Source organism: Candoia aspera, chromosome 6, assembly GCF_035149785.1.
Source record: "Candoia aspera isolate rCanAsp1 chromosome 6, rCanAsp1.hap2, whole genome shotgun sequence".
Taxonomy (NCBI): domain Eukaryota; kingdom Metazoa; phylum Chordata; class Lepidosauria; order Squamata; family Boidae; genus Candoia; species Candoia aspera.
The window spans coordinates 50,381,868-50,402,263 of NC_086158.1; the positions used below are offsets into that span (position 1 = coordinate 50,381,868).

The 20,396-nt window shown below is 39.1% G+C and overlaps 1 protein-coding gene across 1 annotated transcript in view; it reads right to left on the bottom strand.

Moving 5' to 3' along the window:
• Positions 1 to 20,396, bottom strand: part of SH3PXD2A (SH3 and PX domains 2A) — a 259,549-nt gene that overhangs the window by 220,177 nt on the left and 18,976 nt on the right. The window contains exon 2 of the mRNA XM_063307115.1: positions 9,000 to 9,080. Coding sequence (XP_063163185.1) covers positions 9,000 to 9,080 — 81 coding nt within the window. The remainder of the gene's footprint in view (positions 1 to 8,999; positions 9,081 to 20,396) is intronic.

Here is a 20,396-nt window from a genome sequence, read left to right on the forward strand (position 1 = left end):
TTGCAAAAATCCAGACAACTACTAATGGGTTCTGCATCTCTTTGCTGCCACCTAATAATCATCTGGATTTCTACAGCCCTTTCCTTCATCACCATCACCATCATCATCTCGATTTGTATGGCTGCCCATCCCATCTAAGTGACTTTGGGCGTCTACAACAGGTAAAAACAATAAAAAACAAGTTGAAAACCAGTACAGAAACATATAAAAATTATCCATAATCAATTTAAAAGACATAAAATCACAATCAGCAGCAGAATTCATTCTGCATCAGCTTAATACAACCAGTGTAAGAGCTTCTCACTATTGCTGGACCTCCAGGCACGGTGGTAGAGCCATGTCTTCAAGGCCTTCCTAAAGACCAAGAGGGTTGTCCCCAGTTGCTATTTTGCATGAGAAAGAAGCTCTCACTAAATCAGCTGAGGTTGTGAATTGTTACACAACGTCCATGAGTAATAACATTTTACATTTAAGTAATGCTGTCAAGCAGAGGCAGGCAACCTGGTCACCTCCAGATCTTTTGGATTACAACCCCATAAAACCTTGCCACAAGACACACTGGCTGCAGTTGTACTGAGGGGAAGGAATGTCCAAACATCTGGAAGCTACTGGACTGCCTCTTCCCTGCTCTGCAGCATTCAAATTATCTCATGCTCATTACTGTCAGTATACTTGGCTCCATGCTGTTGCTGAATTCAACTGTGGAGGTTGAAACTGAAGGGAGATTTGAACTAGGAAATCTGGCTCCTCTGCTTACCTGCTTCATTGCTGAGTACCCTGCCAAGGTGGCTATTTTTAGAAGCAGGTATATGAAGAGGACAGAGAAATATTTGCAGAGTTGGAAAAACTTGAGAGACATTCTTTCATACAGTAAGAAATCAGTGACTTCCCCCATTGATCTCTGTGGCCTATTCTTGCATGGCAGGCACTTCCTCCTAGGGACCTCATAACTGATTCTTTTGCAAAGCTCCTTCCAAAACAAAAACTGGAACCCAAACAGATCATATTCCAAGGGGGATGCTGCACAATGGTAGAAATCAGGAATCAGAACAGTTAAGCTAATAACAAGGATGGTAATGATACGTTCACTGAATGGGACAGTAATCTAGAGCACTGTTACAGTATGAGGGTGGTGGTGGTGGTGGGGAACAACATAGACAATCAACCATCAAATAGTTGACAAGCCACTCTTCGGCTCAGACATCTGTCTGCTTATTCTCCTCTTTCTCTGATGCAGTCACTCTTTTTTAATTCCTCACTTTCAACTAGTGAGTATACCGGTAGTAATGAGCTTTACTTGAGGGCAGGGAGGGTAGTGCTCCTCTTCCCACATCTCCAACAAGTAGGAACAGAATAGCAACCAATGACAACTAGTACCACCCCCCTGTATGCCTGGTGAAAAGGAGTGGAGGAGATCATCAGAGCATGTGCAATGCAGCATACACCTAAATCTCTCATCACTGATCCTGGTTCAGAAGGTCAACATAGGGTATGCCATGCTGATGCCATCCTTCACATTCTTCTCTATCCATAATTGGTACAAAAATAGTAGTAACTTGACAACCTTTTTTTTTAGCACCAAGTTAGAATGTTGTTAGCCCAGATATGTTAAATTACTGTATTTCTCTGCTTGAATTCCTTTCGTTTTCCTGTATTGTAGTTTAATATTTTATGCTGCTTTAAACTGTACTGATTATTTGAAATTATCATCTCTGCTGCTTTGAGGTCATACCCTTTTTTAGATGAGGGTAAGAAGTGTTTATAATGTCATGTAATGTTTCTATAGTTCAAGGTCTGGGTCATATTATTTGGATGCCTCCAAACTTGATTGGTTTCAAAGGTAAAGATATAGTGGAAGCATGCTCACCATATTTGCGCCACACAAGTATAATCCTGCCCAGAGTGAGTTCTGGGAGAATACATTTTTGCAAAAATTGGATTTACACAAAGCTGAGAAGCTGGGCTTCTTTCATCAGAAAGATACTCTTTTCTGTAAGGTTGTGTACCATCTTGCAGTTTTGCTACAGGAATGCCATTTTAGTGATATGTAGATTATGGACTGTAATTTTAAACTATGCTGCAGTTAGAGTGTGAACTTCAAAAAGAAGAAAATGGAGGAGGAGGAGGATGTGGCATTGCATAACAAGGTTCAGCAAACACTGACGCTGCAGTGATATCTTAAACTGACTTGGGTAGAAAGAACAGCATTTCAGCTAGCAATTACAGATTTTATGGCTACGTACCTTTTACTTTTGTATGAGCTTAAGTGGTCTGTAGTACATAGTGTTCTCTTAGTAATCAAGACTATTTTAGGCATAACAGGCAACGTCTCATATTCATTTTCCAAAAGCCCTACAGCACTTTAATGTTCTATGTTTTTCCTAGTATTCTAAACAGCTGCATGTAAGACAGTCTCTTCTCACACCTTTTAACGAAAACCTTTTTGGATAAGCAAATGGAACTGAAAAGGTCATTCACTGCCAACTGATACATAAAAACCGAATATGCAAAAGAAAGCTATCCGTTTATTTGGTATTCTGATGCTTGAGATGGTTCTTTATGGTCAAAATGTCAGCATAGCATACTATGTAGCATGGCCAGATTTCAATCTTCTGCCTATCTGAAATTCCTGGAACTGCAGGTTAGACAGGAGGTCCCTTGATTTTGTGGTTATGGAACCCTTGCCTGATGGCCATGACAATGTTTAGCTGCAGTACCCCAGCATGAGTCCATGATCTGTTGTTACCAACAACTGCTATAGAAAATAAAACATTCAACATGGCTAGGCCCTAATAATACTTATTTTTCCCATTCCAAGGATATAAATAAAGTTACTGAATGTCTAAGATACAGCAATAAAATTATCATGGAGTGTACCAAAGTTATCATTCACACATGAGCTATACCCTCAGCTATACTGAGTTTATCTCATTTTGGTTTAGCATGTTATGCAGTTTATGGCTTACTGTTATGAACCAGCTACTGTGGATTATTCAACAAATCAAGATTAAAACACAATGGCTTAGCATAATGCATGTATAAAGCCACCATGATAATCATGGCAGTGATGGCATTCATAATACTAATGCTGGATAGGAATTGATGAAGATATGTATTGTGTATCTGTATATCAGATGTTATAATATAAACTAAGTTCTCAGTGGCCTTCATTCTTAAAATTTTGAAAACAGCAATGAAGCATTTGAGATTTCCAAAGAATCTATTTCTGTATTCGTTATATTTTATCTTACCCTTTTTCCAAAGAGCAACAGATAGCATACCTTCATGCTCTTAATACAGAGTGTTTTGTCTCAGAGACTGATATCACTGTCCTAGTTCAGAGGTCCCCAATCTTTTGGGGGCAATGGGCACAATTAATTCTGAGAACATCGTATGGGCTGCATGCAGAGATTCACAGATTTAAACAGTGGACATATTCTCCACCATGCCTTTTTGCTCTCCAGGAGCCTCTAATCTGATAAGCTTTATCTTTTTTCTGAGAAGATGGGCACTCATCAAATAAAGCACAAGGCTGCAACACACATCATTTTTCTCATCTGGGAATGCCTCTGAAGACCATGTGGATCTGAGGAACGTGTTTTAGTTTGTAGCATGCCAATTCCCTATTTTTTTAAAAAAATAAAGAATAAAAATATAAAAAGTTGGAATGTGCACATCTACAAACAGCAAATTAGTGCCCATAAATGCTATGTCAAGAGTCCATGTACTAGGTGGTCATAACTGTCCATACTGCAGCTCCAAGCAAAGTCACAACAGAAGATTATGTTTGTCCAAGTGAAATACTTCTGTACTCATTTTTCTAATAGGTGGACAGTCATCTCCTTTGTTTCACTTTACTCCCAAAGGAAATAATCCAGTGTCATTTAATTGGCTAATTTTAAAACTAAAGGAAAACTATACCAGAAAACATTGAAGCAAAAGCTCCAGCTAAGCTGATTTCCAGCATTCTCCTCCTTTACTGCTAGTTGATCTTTTCTAAAGGCTTTCCCACTCCCTGCCCCATCCCATCAGCTCAGGCCATCTGATACCAACCAAGAAAGTGGACTCAATTTCCATGGAATAGGACAGAGCCAAGTCCAGTATAGAAAACAATAATGCAAATGACTGTCAGAAAAAAACATTATGTGGGAACCTGCATCTTCAGTGATGGTACAAACATAAAACAAATTCTGTACTGCTTGAAGATGAAAAACTACCAGTGAGCCAAATCCACCAAAAAGCCACTTCCTACACTGCTCCAATTTATGCTGACTTCCTCAAATTGGCTGAATAGCTAATATACCTTTGGTCACCTGGTTTCCTTCAGATGCACTGTGCTTCAAATTCCATCATCCCCAACCAGCAAAACCATTGCCAATGCTGGCTAAGGATTATGGGAGTAATCGCCCTTAATTGTTTGTGGCAGGATTGGGAAAGTTGATCCAGTATATCACTGGTATACACTAAAGGAGCTATTTTCACACTCTACTTAATTTAAACTGAACCATATCCTAAAATTTCAACTCAGTGCCCTGATTCACAAGTAGCATTAAGCCATAATCATCTGATTCATATGACACAATTGGCAGAGTTCACACAAAATACTAAGCCATAAGACATGGTTTACAAAACATCATGGCTGGGCTCATACAATGTAATGTAAACTATAGATTATATTTTATGTTGTGTAAACTTATCTTGCTGTGGCTCATTCAGCCATACAGTTATTCAAGTTGCTGCCTACTGCAATGTACAAACTGCAGTTATGCAAACCATGACCTAGCACAGTGTGTTTTATGTATGGATAATGGTAGAGTTCACACAATACACAGAGTGAAAAGCAAAATGCAGTGAGCCCAGCATTCAAATGGGTTCATTCAGTGGTGCATGGGTGCACTGAAATGTACCCAATTAACCACCAGAAAGGTACTAATAAACATATGAGTCTAGGGGTGAGCAAGGGGGAAATGGTGAAACATGCATCACAATATCACTATGCAAACCTCAAACCTGTATACTTGAATCTGTCTCACATCCATATGAAGAGGTGGGGGGGGGCTGTACTACTATTTGATTAATATACAGCCAGAGGACCAAAAAAGAGTGGGAGTTGTATTATGACATACACATGCCACCACTTTTTCATCCTTGTGGCTAGCCAAGGACACCTAGCTAGTAAATAAAATCATTTATCAAGTAGCAGATTCTAGATCAAAGGTGGGGAACCTTTAGGGCAAGGACTGCATTACATTTTTGGAGGATGATGTCTACAGAGTGGGAAGGGTCAAATCACCCCATAATTGGGGAGACTGCTTTGAGGAGAGTTTTGGAGCTTTTATTTCTTTTTCTTTTTGAACTACACTATAATATGCCTTTTTCAGCTTTATAATACAGTTTTTATATATTTCCCATCTCAAAATGACAGGAAACTCCCCTATTAGTTTTCAGCAGTCATACTGAAGAGGCTCTAAGAGCTATAAAATGGGATCTCTGTTACAGATAATGGGACTGTAAGACAGGAATAAATTTGACCTAAGAATATTAATGTCATGGGGTGACTGGATCCAAAGATAGTTGTCCACTCATGGAAAAAGCCCTTCTACTAGTCAAAGGCTCCTTTCATGAGTGAAAGAACTCCTCTGGACCTAATTTTCTCCTGTGGATGCAATCCACACCATTATATTAATACAGTTTTTTAAAATATGCAGTATATTGATAATATTAATCTACAAAGCAGTCATAAAAACAAATGCTCAAGTTAAATAACCAAGAGAGATACAGAAGACACATTACAAGGGGCCCAGGCAATGCTCTATATTTTCTGTATTTCCAGCCTCACAGGCAAGTCTTACAAACTGGAAATGAACAAAGAAAGACCATTACATCATAGCTAGTGCAAAGAATGTTAAGAGAAGAAATGATGGAACAGATAAAAAGGGAATAAATTAAGATGGACTAGGAATGTGATAGATGCTGCATTTTTCCTTCAAAGAATGGTAGCGTAGAACAAAATCAACCCTGTCTTTATAACACTATCATTGCACAAATACTAGAAAGACAGGTATACACTGATGATTGCTCCCTAGGGAATATTGTTTACCATGACTTAAAATCAAAGAAGTCCCTGCAGAATTAATCTTTGAAAGATAAAGACAGATAGTGGCTCCTCTTCTAATACTCCTGGCCTCTAATGCTATTCCTCAATATCTACAGAATAAGATGTCATATTGTGCCTTGCCCTTTAGATGCAACTTATCGATCAGCACATGTCTTGCTAGTTATTGAATTTTTAGGGACTTCTTAACCTACTGAATTCTTGTATAATATTTTTCAGTCCTGTTGAAAGCCACTTTGAAACAACCAAATAAAATGTTTTAAATAAACACATGTAAATAAGCCTGTTTTCAATATGCACCAAACATGGATTTCTCCTATTAAACCATTAATGAATATTGCAGCTTGCTGTGTGTCAATGTCCTTCAGTTGAGCTTAGAGAACAAAGACATTTACAATATTCAGTGACAAAGGGATTGAAATAAAAGAGTAGTATTTGGGATGGCAGGAAGGTTCTTGATGTGGTTTCAAGAAGGAATGGGAGAAAGATTCATGTTATTCAGCAAACGTTTTCCACTGTTGCTAAGTCACCCCTCCTCTTCTATCAATGGGACCTTTTAAGACTCCTTCTCCCCTGATTGGAGACATCATTTCCTGTACAACACACTAACCCTATTGATAACTTTAGTTGATGGGAACTTTTCAAACTTAACAGGAGTCTAGGAGACTTGCAAGAACACAGGCAAGGCTGGGGGTGGGAAAAGCTGGTGTTTAATGAAAAGAAAGTACTTGAAACTGAAGGCAGTAATTATTTTTAAAAGGTGTTATCAGATGAAGAGGAACTAAGCCTTTTTCATATCTATTTCAGCTTAGGAGTTCCAACAGAAGGAAATATAATGGAGGATTTGCCTTCTCAAGTTTTATAGAAATCTTAATAAGATACCATGCGTTGGGGTCATAAAACTAAAAAAAATGATAGACATTTGTGAGAAATGCCAGATGCTGGAGCTCTCTATGTAAAAGAAAAAGAATGGTTGGAGTTGCTCAGCTTTCAACTTTGGACAGCTGCTTCCAAATGAACTTTCCTAAATGGACTGTGAATGAAGAGGCCTTTGTGGGTTTTTAAAACTGAGTTCATATTAATGCCTTTTTGCAAGCTCAATATGATGAATGCATCCAAAACTTTCAAGATATGTCGTTGATGCTTTCATCCAACTACAGAAGCAATTGCAAACTACTGTGGTCTGAATTCTAGCATACAACAGCCCTTTGCCACTTTTTTTGATAGAGATCAAAGTTTCCTCAAATCTGTAATCTAACCAACTGGGTATTACCAGTGCTCCGCTGATTCTTTCTCATGAGTCACATCTTTGTTATTTCCTGCTTCCACAGAAATAAATAGCTACCATGACTTGATTAAGGCATATTGCTACTGATTTCATTAATAGTAATCAGCTCTTTTCATTTAACTTCTGTGGTGGATATTAAGACAGCCTAGTATCTTCTCAGAGGGATTTTCCATGTCAGTCATTCCATCACTCCCTCTTTGTGAGGAAGCAAAGTCTGCAATGCTGTGCATGACATGGGATCATATATCACATATAGCATAAGGTTCCTCTTGACAGAAAACACTGTTCCTAATAACTATTTTAAGGGATAATTGCACACATAGATAGAAGAAACAAATACAAAATAAGTAGGAAGACAGAACAACAGAATACATTCAAGTGTGACTATAGAATAGGTAAAGGTAAAGGTTTCCCTTGACATTAAGTCCAGTCGTGTCCGACTCTAGGGGGCGGTGCTCATCTCTGTTTCAAAGCCGAAGAGCGGGCGTTTGTCCATAGACACTTCCGTGGTCATGTGGCTGGGATGACTAAACGGAACGCTGTTACCTGCCCGCCGAAGCAGTACCTATTAATCTACTCACATTTGCATGTTTTCAAGCTGCTAGGTTGGCAGGAGCTGGGACTAGCAACGGGAGCTCACCCCGTCACGCGGATTCGAACCACCGACCTTCCGATCGGCAAGCTCAGCAGCTCAGTGGTTTAACCCACAGCCACAGTGAAAATACATGAGCAAGGTAGGTTTTTAACTCAGGTGCTGGATCTGAGAAACCAGGGGGCAGAATTTTCATCTGAGTCCCCACCCAGTTTCTTCTCACTGCATCCCATGTCAGACCCCAATATTTTCTGTCCAATTACCCTATAAACAAGAGCATGTGGGGAAACCCCTAATATTGAAATAACAGCTGGGATTATATCTCAGCTGACTAATATTACTGCCTTAAATGACAAGTATCAATCAAATTGATTGCTTCAAATGTGGAATTATATTCTGGGTGAGACCCCTTTCATGTGCAAGGCTTAGGCCACTACTCTCACTGACCATCCGTCCTCACTGTCCCCCCCCCCCACCAATGACTTGTTGACTAGTACAAATTTAGAAATACAAGCTCAGAACTGCTCTAAAGCTGATGAATTCTGATTATGTTGGCTCCTCTGGATCCTTTGGTTAAGAAATGGCCTCACAGTGCATATGAATGCATTGAGGTCACAAAAGGAAAACTTCATGGAAGTTGGTGGGAGAAATAAAATATGTCCAGTACATACTATCAGCAGAATCACAAACAAGAGGAAGCCAAATTTAAGAGGGAAAGTGTTGCGTTCTCATGGGACACACTCTTTCCACAATGAAGGAAGAGGATGCACAGTTTCCCACAAGGAAGACTGCAGAATAACATAGTAATGCAAGACCTTTCTCTACGAGAACCAAAGCAACTTCTCTCAAACCATTAAAACAGTATTTTCAAGTATTTTGGAACAAATTTTATTCATAATGCAAAATCTGCAGCATCCTGTGATGGCGTTAGAGTCCCTGTGAGAAGCTATGTCAATCCCACACATACTGTCTCCACAAAACAAAAAGCAAAATTCATTCATTACCTGCAAGTCAAAGAATTTGCTATACCTCCGGTAGATTGTCTGGCAAGTTGCGTCTGACCATGTCACTTTGATTATATAGACCTAGAATCACAGAACAAAAAAAAAGATATTATACATTTAGAAGATCAAAATTATTTTTACTGTTGGTTCTATGCTGCCCTGGTATCATAATATAAAGGCTGTAGTTCACTAAGCAAGACAAGAACTGCAGTACCATGAGCTTCTCTCATTCCAGCCAAATAGCTCTGATTATTTTATTCCCATACTTCCAAATGTTATCCAAAATCTTGAAACAATTGAATTATCCAGCACCATTTGATCTGACCTGTAAAATGAGGAGCATGTGTCCTGTTAAATATGCTATGCCAGAGTTCTCTTCTGAACTAAATTCTGTTTGCACTGCACCTAGCACCTATTCCAATGCTACTGAAATTAAAAATTGGAGATGCAGTGAAGGATATCAATTGACGGTATAAAATAGTTGAGCAAATTTTTTGGCTATAAGTTTGAATTATTTCCTAGATCAATGGTTGTACTCATTCACACATGCGCATACACATACATATACAGACACTGCACACATTCTTCTCCTGTTTCTATGATTTTTGGTCGATGGAACTTATGACATCAGTGGTAGTTTTCATTCTTTGACGCAGTACCAGAAGATCACGGATACTTAATTTTTGGTTTTCAATGTGATCTGTGGTTTGATGCCACATTTAGGTTATCTTATATTAAAATACAGAAATTCCATTAAGTTTCATATCTTTCTTCCATATTTTGTTTTAGGTGGCACCAGAAAGAGGCAGCTATCTTATTTTTAATTTTGTCCATGGACAGGGGATCTAACTATGGGTTTTGGTAACATTGTGCATAAAAATGCATTAACATCAATGCCACAGGTCATGGGTTTACACCATGGCACTGCTAAATCCCTGGTTTTTCTAGTGCTAAATCCCTGGCCTTTCTAGTGCTAAAATCCATTATTATTATGGTGTTAATCCATCATCCCGGAAACTGTTTTTGACAAGCACCTATTTAATCTCTAGATGGATCAATTTTTATTGTTCTTGCTGCTGCTCTAGAATTCAGAATCCATAGTTTCATGGTTGAATCTGAAAATGATTTAACATGATTTGATGGTACCTTGTAATGGTATGTGGGAATGACCTTGGGAGACAGGGCAAAGTGACACAGCCAAGGGAAGAGTCAGGTAAAAGGCAACTTAGCCTGCAGCAGGAATGTGGGTGGGGCAAGAGGCTCAGAAGAGACCGTCCCTAGTTTCTTGGGCTGTAAAGGGGACGGAGATGCACTTCCAGGCTTGCATGATTCTGTTAATGCAAACTTACAATAAAATAGAATTGGCTCATCTGGTCATGTTTCCTGTCTGGTTTATCTCACAAGGCTGTCATACCTTTAGCAGCATACTATGAAAAGGGATTTCCAGGTAACATTTATGAAGGGTGTATTTGTTCTAAAAAGCAGAGGTTCTATTATTTTCGCTGGACAATCTACAGGCTCATATATAGTTTATGATTTCAGGGTAGTTCAGACGGCAAGTTCAAGACATGGTCCTTTTTAAACATACTGGCTCCAGTTTGTATCTAAAGCCCATGTCTATACTGACAGAGGCTTCGCTATGGTTAATCTGGTTTATTTCCTACTAAATTTAGGCGTAACTTCCCACAACTTGTATAATAGTTCAATAGTGATGTTGTTTTGGATGAAAAGCCCTTAGAAGGCTTTTGAACAATCATTTTGAAATATATGTATACCACAGCTAGTCAACAAGAAGTGGCAGAACTAAGGATCTGCACGTTAGCAGCTGTCAAACCATGACTGATGTAGTAAGCACAGTACAACATCTGATTACCATATAATTATGCATTTAGCTCTTTTCTGTCTACGAAGGGCACACAAGCAAATAAATTATGCTGTTCTAGGTCACAAACATCCACTTAAAGAGCTGCTGAGTGAGAGTTCATCATCAAAACCATTATTTTCTCTGGAAAACATCCAGTTATCCTTGACACTGTTCCAGAGAGTAACATGACATCATGTCCTGATGTCAATCCTTGCTCTTTTGAAGAGGATACGTGCATCAGAAGGGAAGCCCTGCATTAGCAGGGGTCATGAGTTCCTCTGTTGGAATATCAAATGCCATTTCCTACATCAGGAGACCCTCAAATAATAATAAAAACTAGCAAACTGAAATCAGTTAATCCATCATCAGCTAGCCCTATTTAGAAGCCCTGTCCTTTCTTATGGTAAGACAGCCTTTCATATTGCAAGTTGTGGACCAAGAGTTAGGTACCTATTCTGAGATACAGTGATCTTCTATGAGAGAACTGTTTTTTATTCTATTGTTTATACTTCTCCAAAGGGTCTTGCAGGAGGCCTCTTGTGGATTGGTACCTCCGATTCCCATACAAGAGAAACATCTGAGTAAAGTAGAAGAAAGGCCTCAGGACAGCAGACCTCTCTTTAATTCCTATCTCTGTTTATGGGGGACTGTTACTATAAGCCTACTTCTCTTAGCTTTCCTCAGCTTGCTCACCTGCGATCTGTATTTTGCTTGCCCTTTTTGGGCACTGGCTTTCAAATCATGCACCTATGAACTTCAGTAATGCCCTTCATTTACACATCCTATATAACTATGTGCATATTTTACATTATTTATGGCCATCCAGTGTACATTATACTGTATGAGCAGCCAATAAATATTTTCATGGTGTGACTTGTTCTTACTTCTTGACAGTATATATCAAAATACGTTCAAGATGACCTTGACTTTCTAAATCAGCCTTCCACAACCTAGATGCCCCACAGACATAAGGACTTTAGTTTACAGAATTTTCAGCAATGGCCCAGGGGCCCAGCAATGCTGGGGCTTAAAAGAAGACTGCTCTAGACTATCCTTTCATAACAGCTTTGTCATTTTCTGAGCCTGTCTTAGATCTCTAGGCAGCTTATGATAAAATGTTGTGCAATTTATATATGAACATCTTCCAGCACTGACTCTTAACCTTGCAACTGAAGTCCAAATGCAGTGCCTTACAAGGGGACCCAGGGCCTGGGAAAGACAAAAGCATATCGTCTCCAAAGCCCTTTAGCCACTGTTGAACAATACTGAGTCTCTGGGGACTTCCTTGTTCTAGCAAGTGGAAATTCTTCAAGGGATATCTTGCTGAAAAGGAGTGTTTTCCCCCTCTTTCTGAGAAATAATAAAAAGAAAGTTCATGTAATTTCCAAGACCCCTAGAAGCACAAAATTCAAAACTACCATTTGTCATTCTTTAATTCTGGACTGCTAACAAAGGGGAAATGCAGCTATGCATCAATTGTTCTTGCCTTCAGTGGTAACTATTTCAGTCCTTCATGGCCATAAAAGACAAAAGCAGCAAATCACTAGGTAAGCCTTTGATCCCCACCCCCAACTGTAATAAATCTAGTTGACAAACAAGTGCTAAACTGTTAGACTTAACTGATAGAACAACAACTCACTGGTGTTCAGAGACAGGGGTTGTAGCATAATACTTCACACGTACAGTATTTCAAGCCTTATATATCTATAACTGTCTGAATCCTTTCCAGAAATGCTTGACTGCAACAAGTACCAATTATAGGTGAAATTTCAGCACAAATCTTTCCAAGTATTACCTTTTCTATAGCATTTTACAAAGCATATATTTTGGATAATCTGTCTGTAAGATCATTAATATCCTTTTCTTTTTTTATATCCAGAAAAGAAAGGGGGAAAAGTATAAAGGGGCTTTATTGCTTTCATATATTATTAGCACAGCATTAACTCCTAGAGAACAGAATGAAACTAAGGAATTGTAATGTTGGGAGCAAGTTGGAACATTGGGGGACACATGAACTCTTTATGGGAACAAGCTAACATTAATTAGTCTTTTGTGAGGAGACTCAATTTTCTTCCCCCTCTTTTTTCCTACCTTGGTCTAAAAACCTCACCTTCATAACTGATTCACTGCAGGGATAAGCAACCACAAAAATGTCAAAGGCAACCCCCTGATTACCAAAAAGATATTGCCTTTGGTGCCAAAATGAGGCCCTAAGCCACAGTTGCTTCATGTGTATTGTCCATGCTTAATGTGGGTTACTTAGTTTTGGCTTAATGTATTGAGAATCAAGCTCATAATACATTAATCAAGGCTTACTGTATTGTGTGAATGCCACCACATTAAGGTCTATTAATGTACTACTAGCCCCCCTTGCTATACTGTCCTTCACATCCTCTTCCTGATAGCATGATGACCTATCCTTAACATACCCTGTGATAATAAATATGAAACATAAAATGAATAGTTGGTAAAATAATTGTTGATTTGTATTTCATGCTCTTGTAGCATATTTAGTCTTTAAAATGTAGCTGTAAAAGTTTATTTGACAGCAAGTTCCCTGGATGGTCTTTGAAGTACTTCTTTTCCATGGTGAACAAGCAGCAGAGGAGACCGAAAGGCTGCCTTCCAACTTGTCCTTAATAGCTTTAGCTGTTCTGAACAGTGCCAGCTGTAGCATGTTTAAATGGGCTCCTGGGTTCCTCCTGTTTCCTAGAACAGGGTATCTCCTCAAGACAGTCTTCTGACACTGTCAGCTCTACCCAGCTGGTCACTCGCCGGCTGGAGTTAAACTCAACCCTAATGCTGTATCACAGGGTTCCTCAACCTTGGCAACTCTAAGCTGGCTGGGGAATTCTGGGAGTTGAAGTCCACACAGCTTAGAGTTGCCAAGGTTGAGGAACCCTGCTGTATCAAGCCATCTTTGTCCTAGCAAAAATCAGCTCTAAACAGTTACTTTGATTACGTTGCTAGAGAACTTTTCACCATAGCTCTTCCAACAGAAGAGTTCTAAATTCTGACCATTGGTGTAAATACCTTTGACTTTTAAATCCTGTACACTATAAAAAGCAGCTCTTGGCAAAAAAAAAAAGAACACCTGAAAAATTATTGAGCATATAGTTTAATACGCTTCAGTCCATAACTGTGTTCAGCTAGGGCAGTGTTTCTCAATCTTGGCAGCATGAAGATGTGTGAACTTCAACTCCCAGAATTTCCCACCCAGGGGAAGTCCACACATGTTCAAGCTGCCAAGTTGAGAAACACTGAACTAGGGAATAAAAAAGAAAGTCTTGGGGTCTTCCCACATTGCAGCAACTCACAGAAGCTGATTTGTGTAGACCTGTCAGTATCCTGTTCCGTCACTTTTCACAACAAGCTTCTCTTTTTGAGCAAGTGTACATGGTGAACCATTTCCACCCCAGCGTGATCTGAATAGTGAGCCAACCAATGTGAATAGCTTCCCTCATGAGATGAGCTGCCACATTGAGCACTTTAAACTACCACATGTCAGCCATATGAAGCCAACTGCCTCTAACTTGACCAAACATCAGCCTGACATTCTGATTACTCAAGCTAAAGGATGTTTCTTTTCTGATAGTTCAACTGAATTACTACCATACTAATAGCAAAGAAAGGGACTCAGAGTGTGAACTCTAGAATAAACATGCTCATTAACTGACACAGATACTAGTTTGTAGAGAGAAAAAAAACAAATCAAACATTTTTACAGGGACAGCATTTGTCACCTTGAAAAGTCCATTTCATAACCTTGCTAAATGAGCTTTGTAACTAGGATTAAAGGCAGATCCACACATAACCAATGGTTTCTTGGGTGCAGGAAGAGATGATGTCTTTCTCTACCCATTCCAAGCCCATCACAAGTGCAACCCCCACTGATGTTCTGAAGCTCCACTATGCTCCAAAACTTCTGTTCTGTCTCCTAAGCCATTTTACACTTTTCTTTAAGGTCTGCAGTGTGTCTTTTTGACCTAGTAGCAGCCCCAGCTCCAACTGGCTACAGCACCTGGCACACTACTTCATCTCCAGTGGTTGGTTGCTGCCTGCAGCCATTTCATCCTGGGCTGCCAGGCTGCTATGGTCTCTGCTGGAGGGTAGTTGCTTTTTTTTTTTAAATAATCCTGTGGTTGATCCAGCCATGGTCTATAAAGCCAGTGAATACCCTCACACTCCATTCAATCCTTACATCTCCCAATGGGCACCCTTTTTTCTGTCCAGGCTGGGTGAAGTATACTCCCTCTGTTTTCCCATCCCTTGACCCCAGTACTGCAAAGCTTTCCTTTTTTTCCCCTCCCTAAATCGTTAAGTTGCAAGGTAAGATTGGAATAAAGTTCCAAATTTTCAGTGAATGCTACTTTGCTTCTGTGAAGCTAGACTATCTTCTTTTCTTTACTTCTGTGAAGCTGGACTTCCTTGCTACACAGTTTCTATAAACCTATAGTAGAACACATTATAAAGCCTCTTCGTTCAGTCCTAAGCAGCAAAAGTCCATTAAGAGTTACCGAATAGCAGCATATATATTTTAACCTCAATCAAATAAAGGTGAACATTATTAAATAAATTATCTTTACCAAATCTAATCAATTGTTTATTTTGTTCTGTCTCTACCCACTTCTTTTTCCTGTCTCCATTCTTCTGTTACCAGAGCCCTAACTCATCAAACATGAAGTTATGTCCTTGCCTAAAAATGCCTGCACCCTTGAGATAGAGCAAGAGCTAAGATTTCCCTTCCCTACTTCAAATTATCTCCACTAATGCTACTTTGCAATGTAATAGGTCACTGGGGTTCATTTTATGCATTCACACATGTCACACAGTTAAGCCTTGAGGATAGTTTTCAGAGTATTTTTAACACAGTTAAAAGACTGCAGTTGCCTCTGCAGCAGTAAGATGAGACTGCAAAGACATTTCTACATGATAATTCCTAACTACAGAATTCCTTTATACTGGGGATTTGCTAAAGTCCAGTTGGGGCCATTGGTTCTAAATGCTGTACGTCTGTATTCACTGGCTAGAGTTAAGCCAGCCAGAGCAAACTGTGAACCAGAGCTCCCATTAGTGAAGCTGTTGTTCTACTTTTTTTAAAAAGTATTTTAAATTTGTTCAGATGAGGTAAGTTACAAATCTGAAAAAAAAGTTCGTTTTCCACTATATTATGAACAAACTTCATTCTCTATGTTCTGTCATTAATTATAGACAGAAACCCAATTTCCTAATTATTGAAGTTGAAGCTCAAGAAAGCAAGCACAGACTGTATCTGACTGCAACAGTGAACTCCAGTTGCCCAATTACACAACTAAAACACTTCAGTTAGATGTTATGTTTTTAAAAACCTAACACCGTACAATTGATGATCATCACAGATTTTTAAGGTCAGTGAAATCAAAACTTCAGGCTGCTCCAACCTTCCCTAATTATATACCTTCTGAATGCAATAAACATCAACTCACAATTCCCAGCCATCATAGCTTATGGATAGGAATTCTAGCTTTCATTGCTAAACTGGCCTACTCTCATTTTAATGAACTTCACAAAATTCAGCTGTTTATAATTAAGTCCCAATGCCTGATGGTTCCTCTTCAAGTCAAGGACAGGGATGTGCAAAGCAGTAAAACTGTTCTCTCCTTTACTGTCTTCTTAGTAAGGTAATATTCCAGGCCAGCAGGTTTTTTCCAGATTCTGTTTCTAAAATCCATATGAAATTTTCTAAATTTCTATTTATAACATATAGAGCTTCGCATGTATCTTCTCCAAGTTATATAACTATTAACATAAATTGTTAAAGCATCGTTTTTATGTAAATCATATTGCTTTCATTCTTTGACATACAACTTTCCCTGATAATTTTTTTAAAAGGTACATTCCTGACATAAACTTTTACCATTTGCACATCATTTTCTACAACATTTATTTATTTAATTTTTATCCCGCCTTTGTTATTTTTATAAATATACCTTCATTCTCATATATACAGTGTATGTACACACACACACAATTTTGGCAGATTTTTCATTACTCTGCCAGTTGTACATGTATTGATCTATGAAGCTCAGTGACAGCAGATACTCAATTACGAATAAATGCACATAATATTGCATTACATGTGTCTGCCTCAGTATCACATTTCCATGAACAAACCAAAAGGAGAAGGGTATGCATATAGCTTTCTACTACGTCACAAATCAGCATGACCCATGTTGCTGCCTAACTGTGAAGATGCCAGGAAACTGTCCAAATAAAGCAGCCAAAGACGATATAGCAGGGTGATTACATGATTTGAAATACAACACATCTGGACAGCACTAGCTTAGGGAAGGCTGCCAGAAAGTAACCTGAATATGCTGCTGTGCTGTCCTTAATTACTATGGCTAATGGATCTGGGAAGACTCAAACTGAAGTCTTCCAATTCAGAATAGATATACTTAATTACGATTGCCAAAGCCTACAAATTGGCTTTAAATGAATATTAGAAACTTGGTGGAATGGAGAAATTACAATGTAAACAATTTGCCCAAATTCAGCTTCCAATACAAGACTTCAACATTCAGTGTTTGTAGTTCATTAGAATTCTCACTGTTATAAAAAGGCAGTTGACCTATATAGCATTAAGAGAAATCAGCTCATTTGTGCCAGAAGATCTTGTTACTATAACCTTCCCTCTTGCTGTTTTTCCTCTCCCATTCATGGTCCTTCCCGCAAGCTCATTGGTGATAAAGACGGTAGAATGTCTGAACTAGTAATGCAATCCCATATACTGTATGTTTACTTGGAGATATATTGCAATACATTCAGTGTCACTTTGGTATAGGATTGTAGACTATTATTTTTCAGGCTACAGTCTCATCCTCATTTACCAATCCCAAACTACTGACCTAACTGAATCTGGTGGAAATTACTCAACGAATGCTTCCACCTGGATGCTTCCGTTTGAAACAATTTTGTAAGAGCATATATAGTTTCCTGTGCAGGTCTTGTAGCACTGATTACATTAGTTTGTTCTATATTACTGATCTATACAAATCACATGTGCCTTGATATGGGCTTATCCATCACCTATCTGCATAGCAGACATTTTAGCTCATTTGTCCAATACAACAGGATAACCAGTTCGGACACTATCATTAAAATAATCTAATGCCAAGTTTATGTACAGTATATAACAGAATCTCTCTTGGAGATGTATAAGTGTATTCTGTTGAGAACCCAAGTGCTAACTTACTTGGTGAACGAACCATATTTATTTATTTTCTATCCCTTTATTATTTTTATAAATAAGGCGGCAAACATACCAAATACTCCTTCCTAACAGCATGATCCCAGCTATTAATTTTAGATTTCTTACTTACAGAGAACAGTTTCAGAAGTCAACTTGTTTGGTAAAATGTCCCTGTGTGTTGCAGAATTTTCTGCTAATTATCTTTTCATATATACTTAGTTCATGTAAGAGTGCTGACTATCCTCCTTAGGTTGATGACCTCTGTTAGGTGTCTAAATGGGGTGAGTGCACATTTCCTGCTACTCTTGGACCTCTTGGGAGTGTTTAATACCATGTTCAATCATGGTATCCTTCTAGAACACCTACAAGGTCAGGAGTTGTGGGCATTTTTTGCAGTCATTCCACTCCTTCCTGAGCAGGTAAGTCCAGTCAGTGAGGGAGGGGGAGAAGCCACACTGGTAGATTCTCCCTTGTGGAGTGCCACAGGGTTCACTTCCCAAGTTATCTACATGAAGCCTCTGGGAGAGGACATCCACTGGTTTTGGAGAAGTATTATCAGTATGTGGATGATACCCAGTTCTACATTACCATATGGACATCCACAGAGCAGGCAATGTGACAAAACATGAATTGTGATGTCATGAAACAAACTTCGTAACTTAGGTACTTGTGCCTGACATTTAAGATGCAAATACAAAAGGCTGGGGTTTGCATCATGACATTGGAATACACCTTTGTCATTTTTCTGTCATCTTGGTTGGTGAACCACCACCCCAGGCTGGGCTGCAGCTGCTGGTGAGTTTTGACCCAGTGGTTGGAGGCTGTTGGGGTTTGGGATGGAACAAAACAGGATGCAGCTAATACATAGCAAAACAGAATTGCTGTTTTTTCAGCACAGTTCTCTGCCAGCTCCTGTTTTATTTCTGGTGGGATAATATTCCTCCTGAAGATGATCTGCTGGACTCACAGCTATTATTGGATGGACACTTGGCGGTTGTGGCCACAACTTTATCTGGAGCAGAAAGCTCTGGAAAGATACATGCCCTCATCACATGTGTCTGGACCACCACAATGTACTTTATGTGGGAATACCTTTGAAGAGTACCCAGAAATCAGTCAGTGGAAAAAGCAGTGGCCCAGCTATTGGCAGTTGAGAGCCACTGTGTACATATAACATCTGTATTGCAGGTTACAAGCACACAGTGGCTCTCATCCCACCAACTCTACATTTACATTTGCTGGGCTCACTTCCATCCTACCCCAGTGCCTGGGTGAAGAGTCATGCCTTCACAGCCCTCCGGAAGGCTAACAGGGTGGGGGCCTTTCAAATCTTAAAAGTTCTTGATGGTTGCTCTATAGGGACTTTTGGAGGACAGCAGAAGCAGTTATTCTTGGTGATGGCTCCTCTCCTATGTAACAGTTGAATCCCCTGTTGTGGCACCAATCCTGACAGTTTCCCAAGAGGTAAAAATAAGCTACTTCAAACAGTTTTCAGTGGACACCTTAATTTAAGGACTGTTATTTACTATGCTAGATCTTTAATTGTCTTGCTCTTATTCTGCTTTTATATTTAAATAGTTAAACTACCTGAAGTATATACAATTATGGAAATATACAAATCTGTTGGATCAACAGATAAATACATATTATTCTTAAGATATCAATCCTTTTTGCACAACTGCACCTAAAGGTCTACAATGGACAGAAGAAAGAGTTATCTTTCTGAGAATCCTGTCAGCCACTATAACTTTTTCACAGAGGAATGCATAATAACCTTCTATGGAACCCTTGGGTTCTCTGCAAAGCAGTATGCAAGTGCTTGTCACCAAGCGTGAAAGATGAGTTTTGCTTGGTGAGGCACTTTGCCAGCATTTTAATACCACAACTATTTTCCTTCCCATAAGCTGTAAAAATACAAGAGATTTGTAAAACAAAACAAAACCCAAGCCTCCCTCCAACCCTGCAAATACGAACACCAACCCACCCACTTCCAAAGTCCCTGAATCAAAGACATTTAGCACTTCACAGGATGAGTTTTTTCCTACTTGAAGCAAGCATTCCAAAATTAAACATGTAGACTTAATGAATCACATCCAAATGGTGAAATCCCAAGTGTGCCTACTTAGAAGAAAAATTTAACAGCTTTAATGAAAACTTCTCCCAGGTGGATATGTTTGCATACTTGTAGAACACAGAAGGTGAATGTGTGACCCTTGTGGTTGGACTGTTACTCAGATCTTCCCTGTCCTTTGGGCATGCTAGCTGAAAATAGAGTTCATTATTTGGAAGGCATGTTTACTCA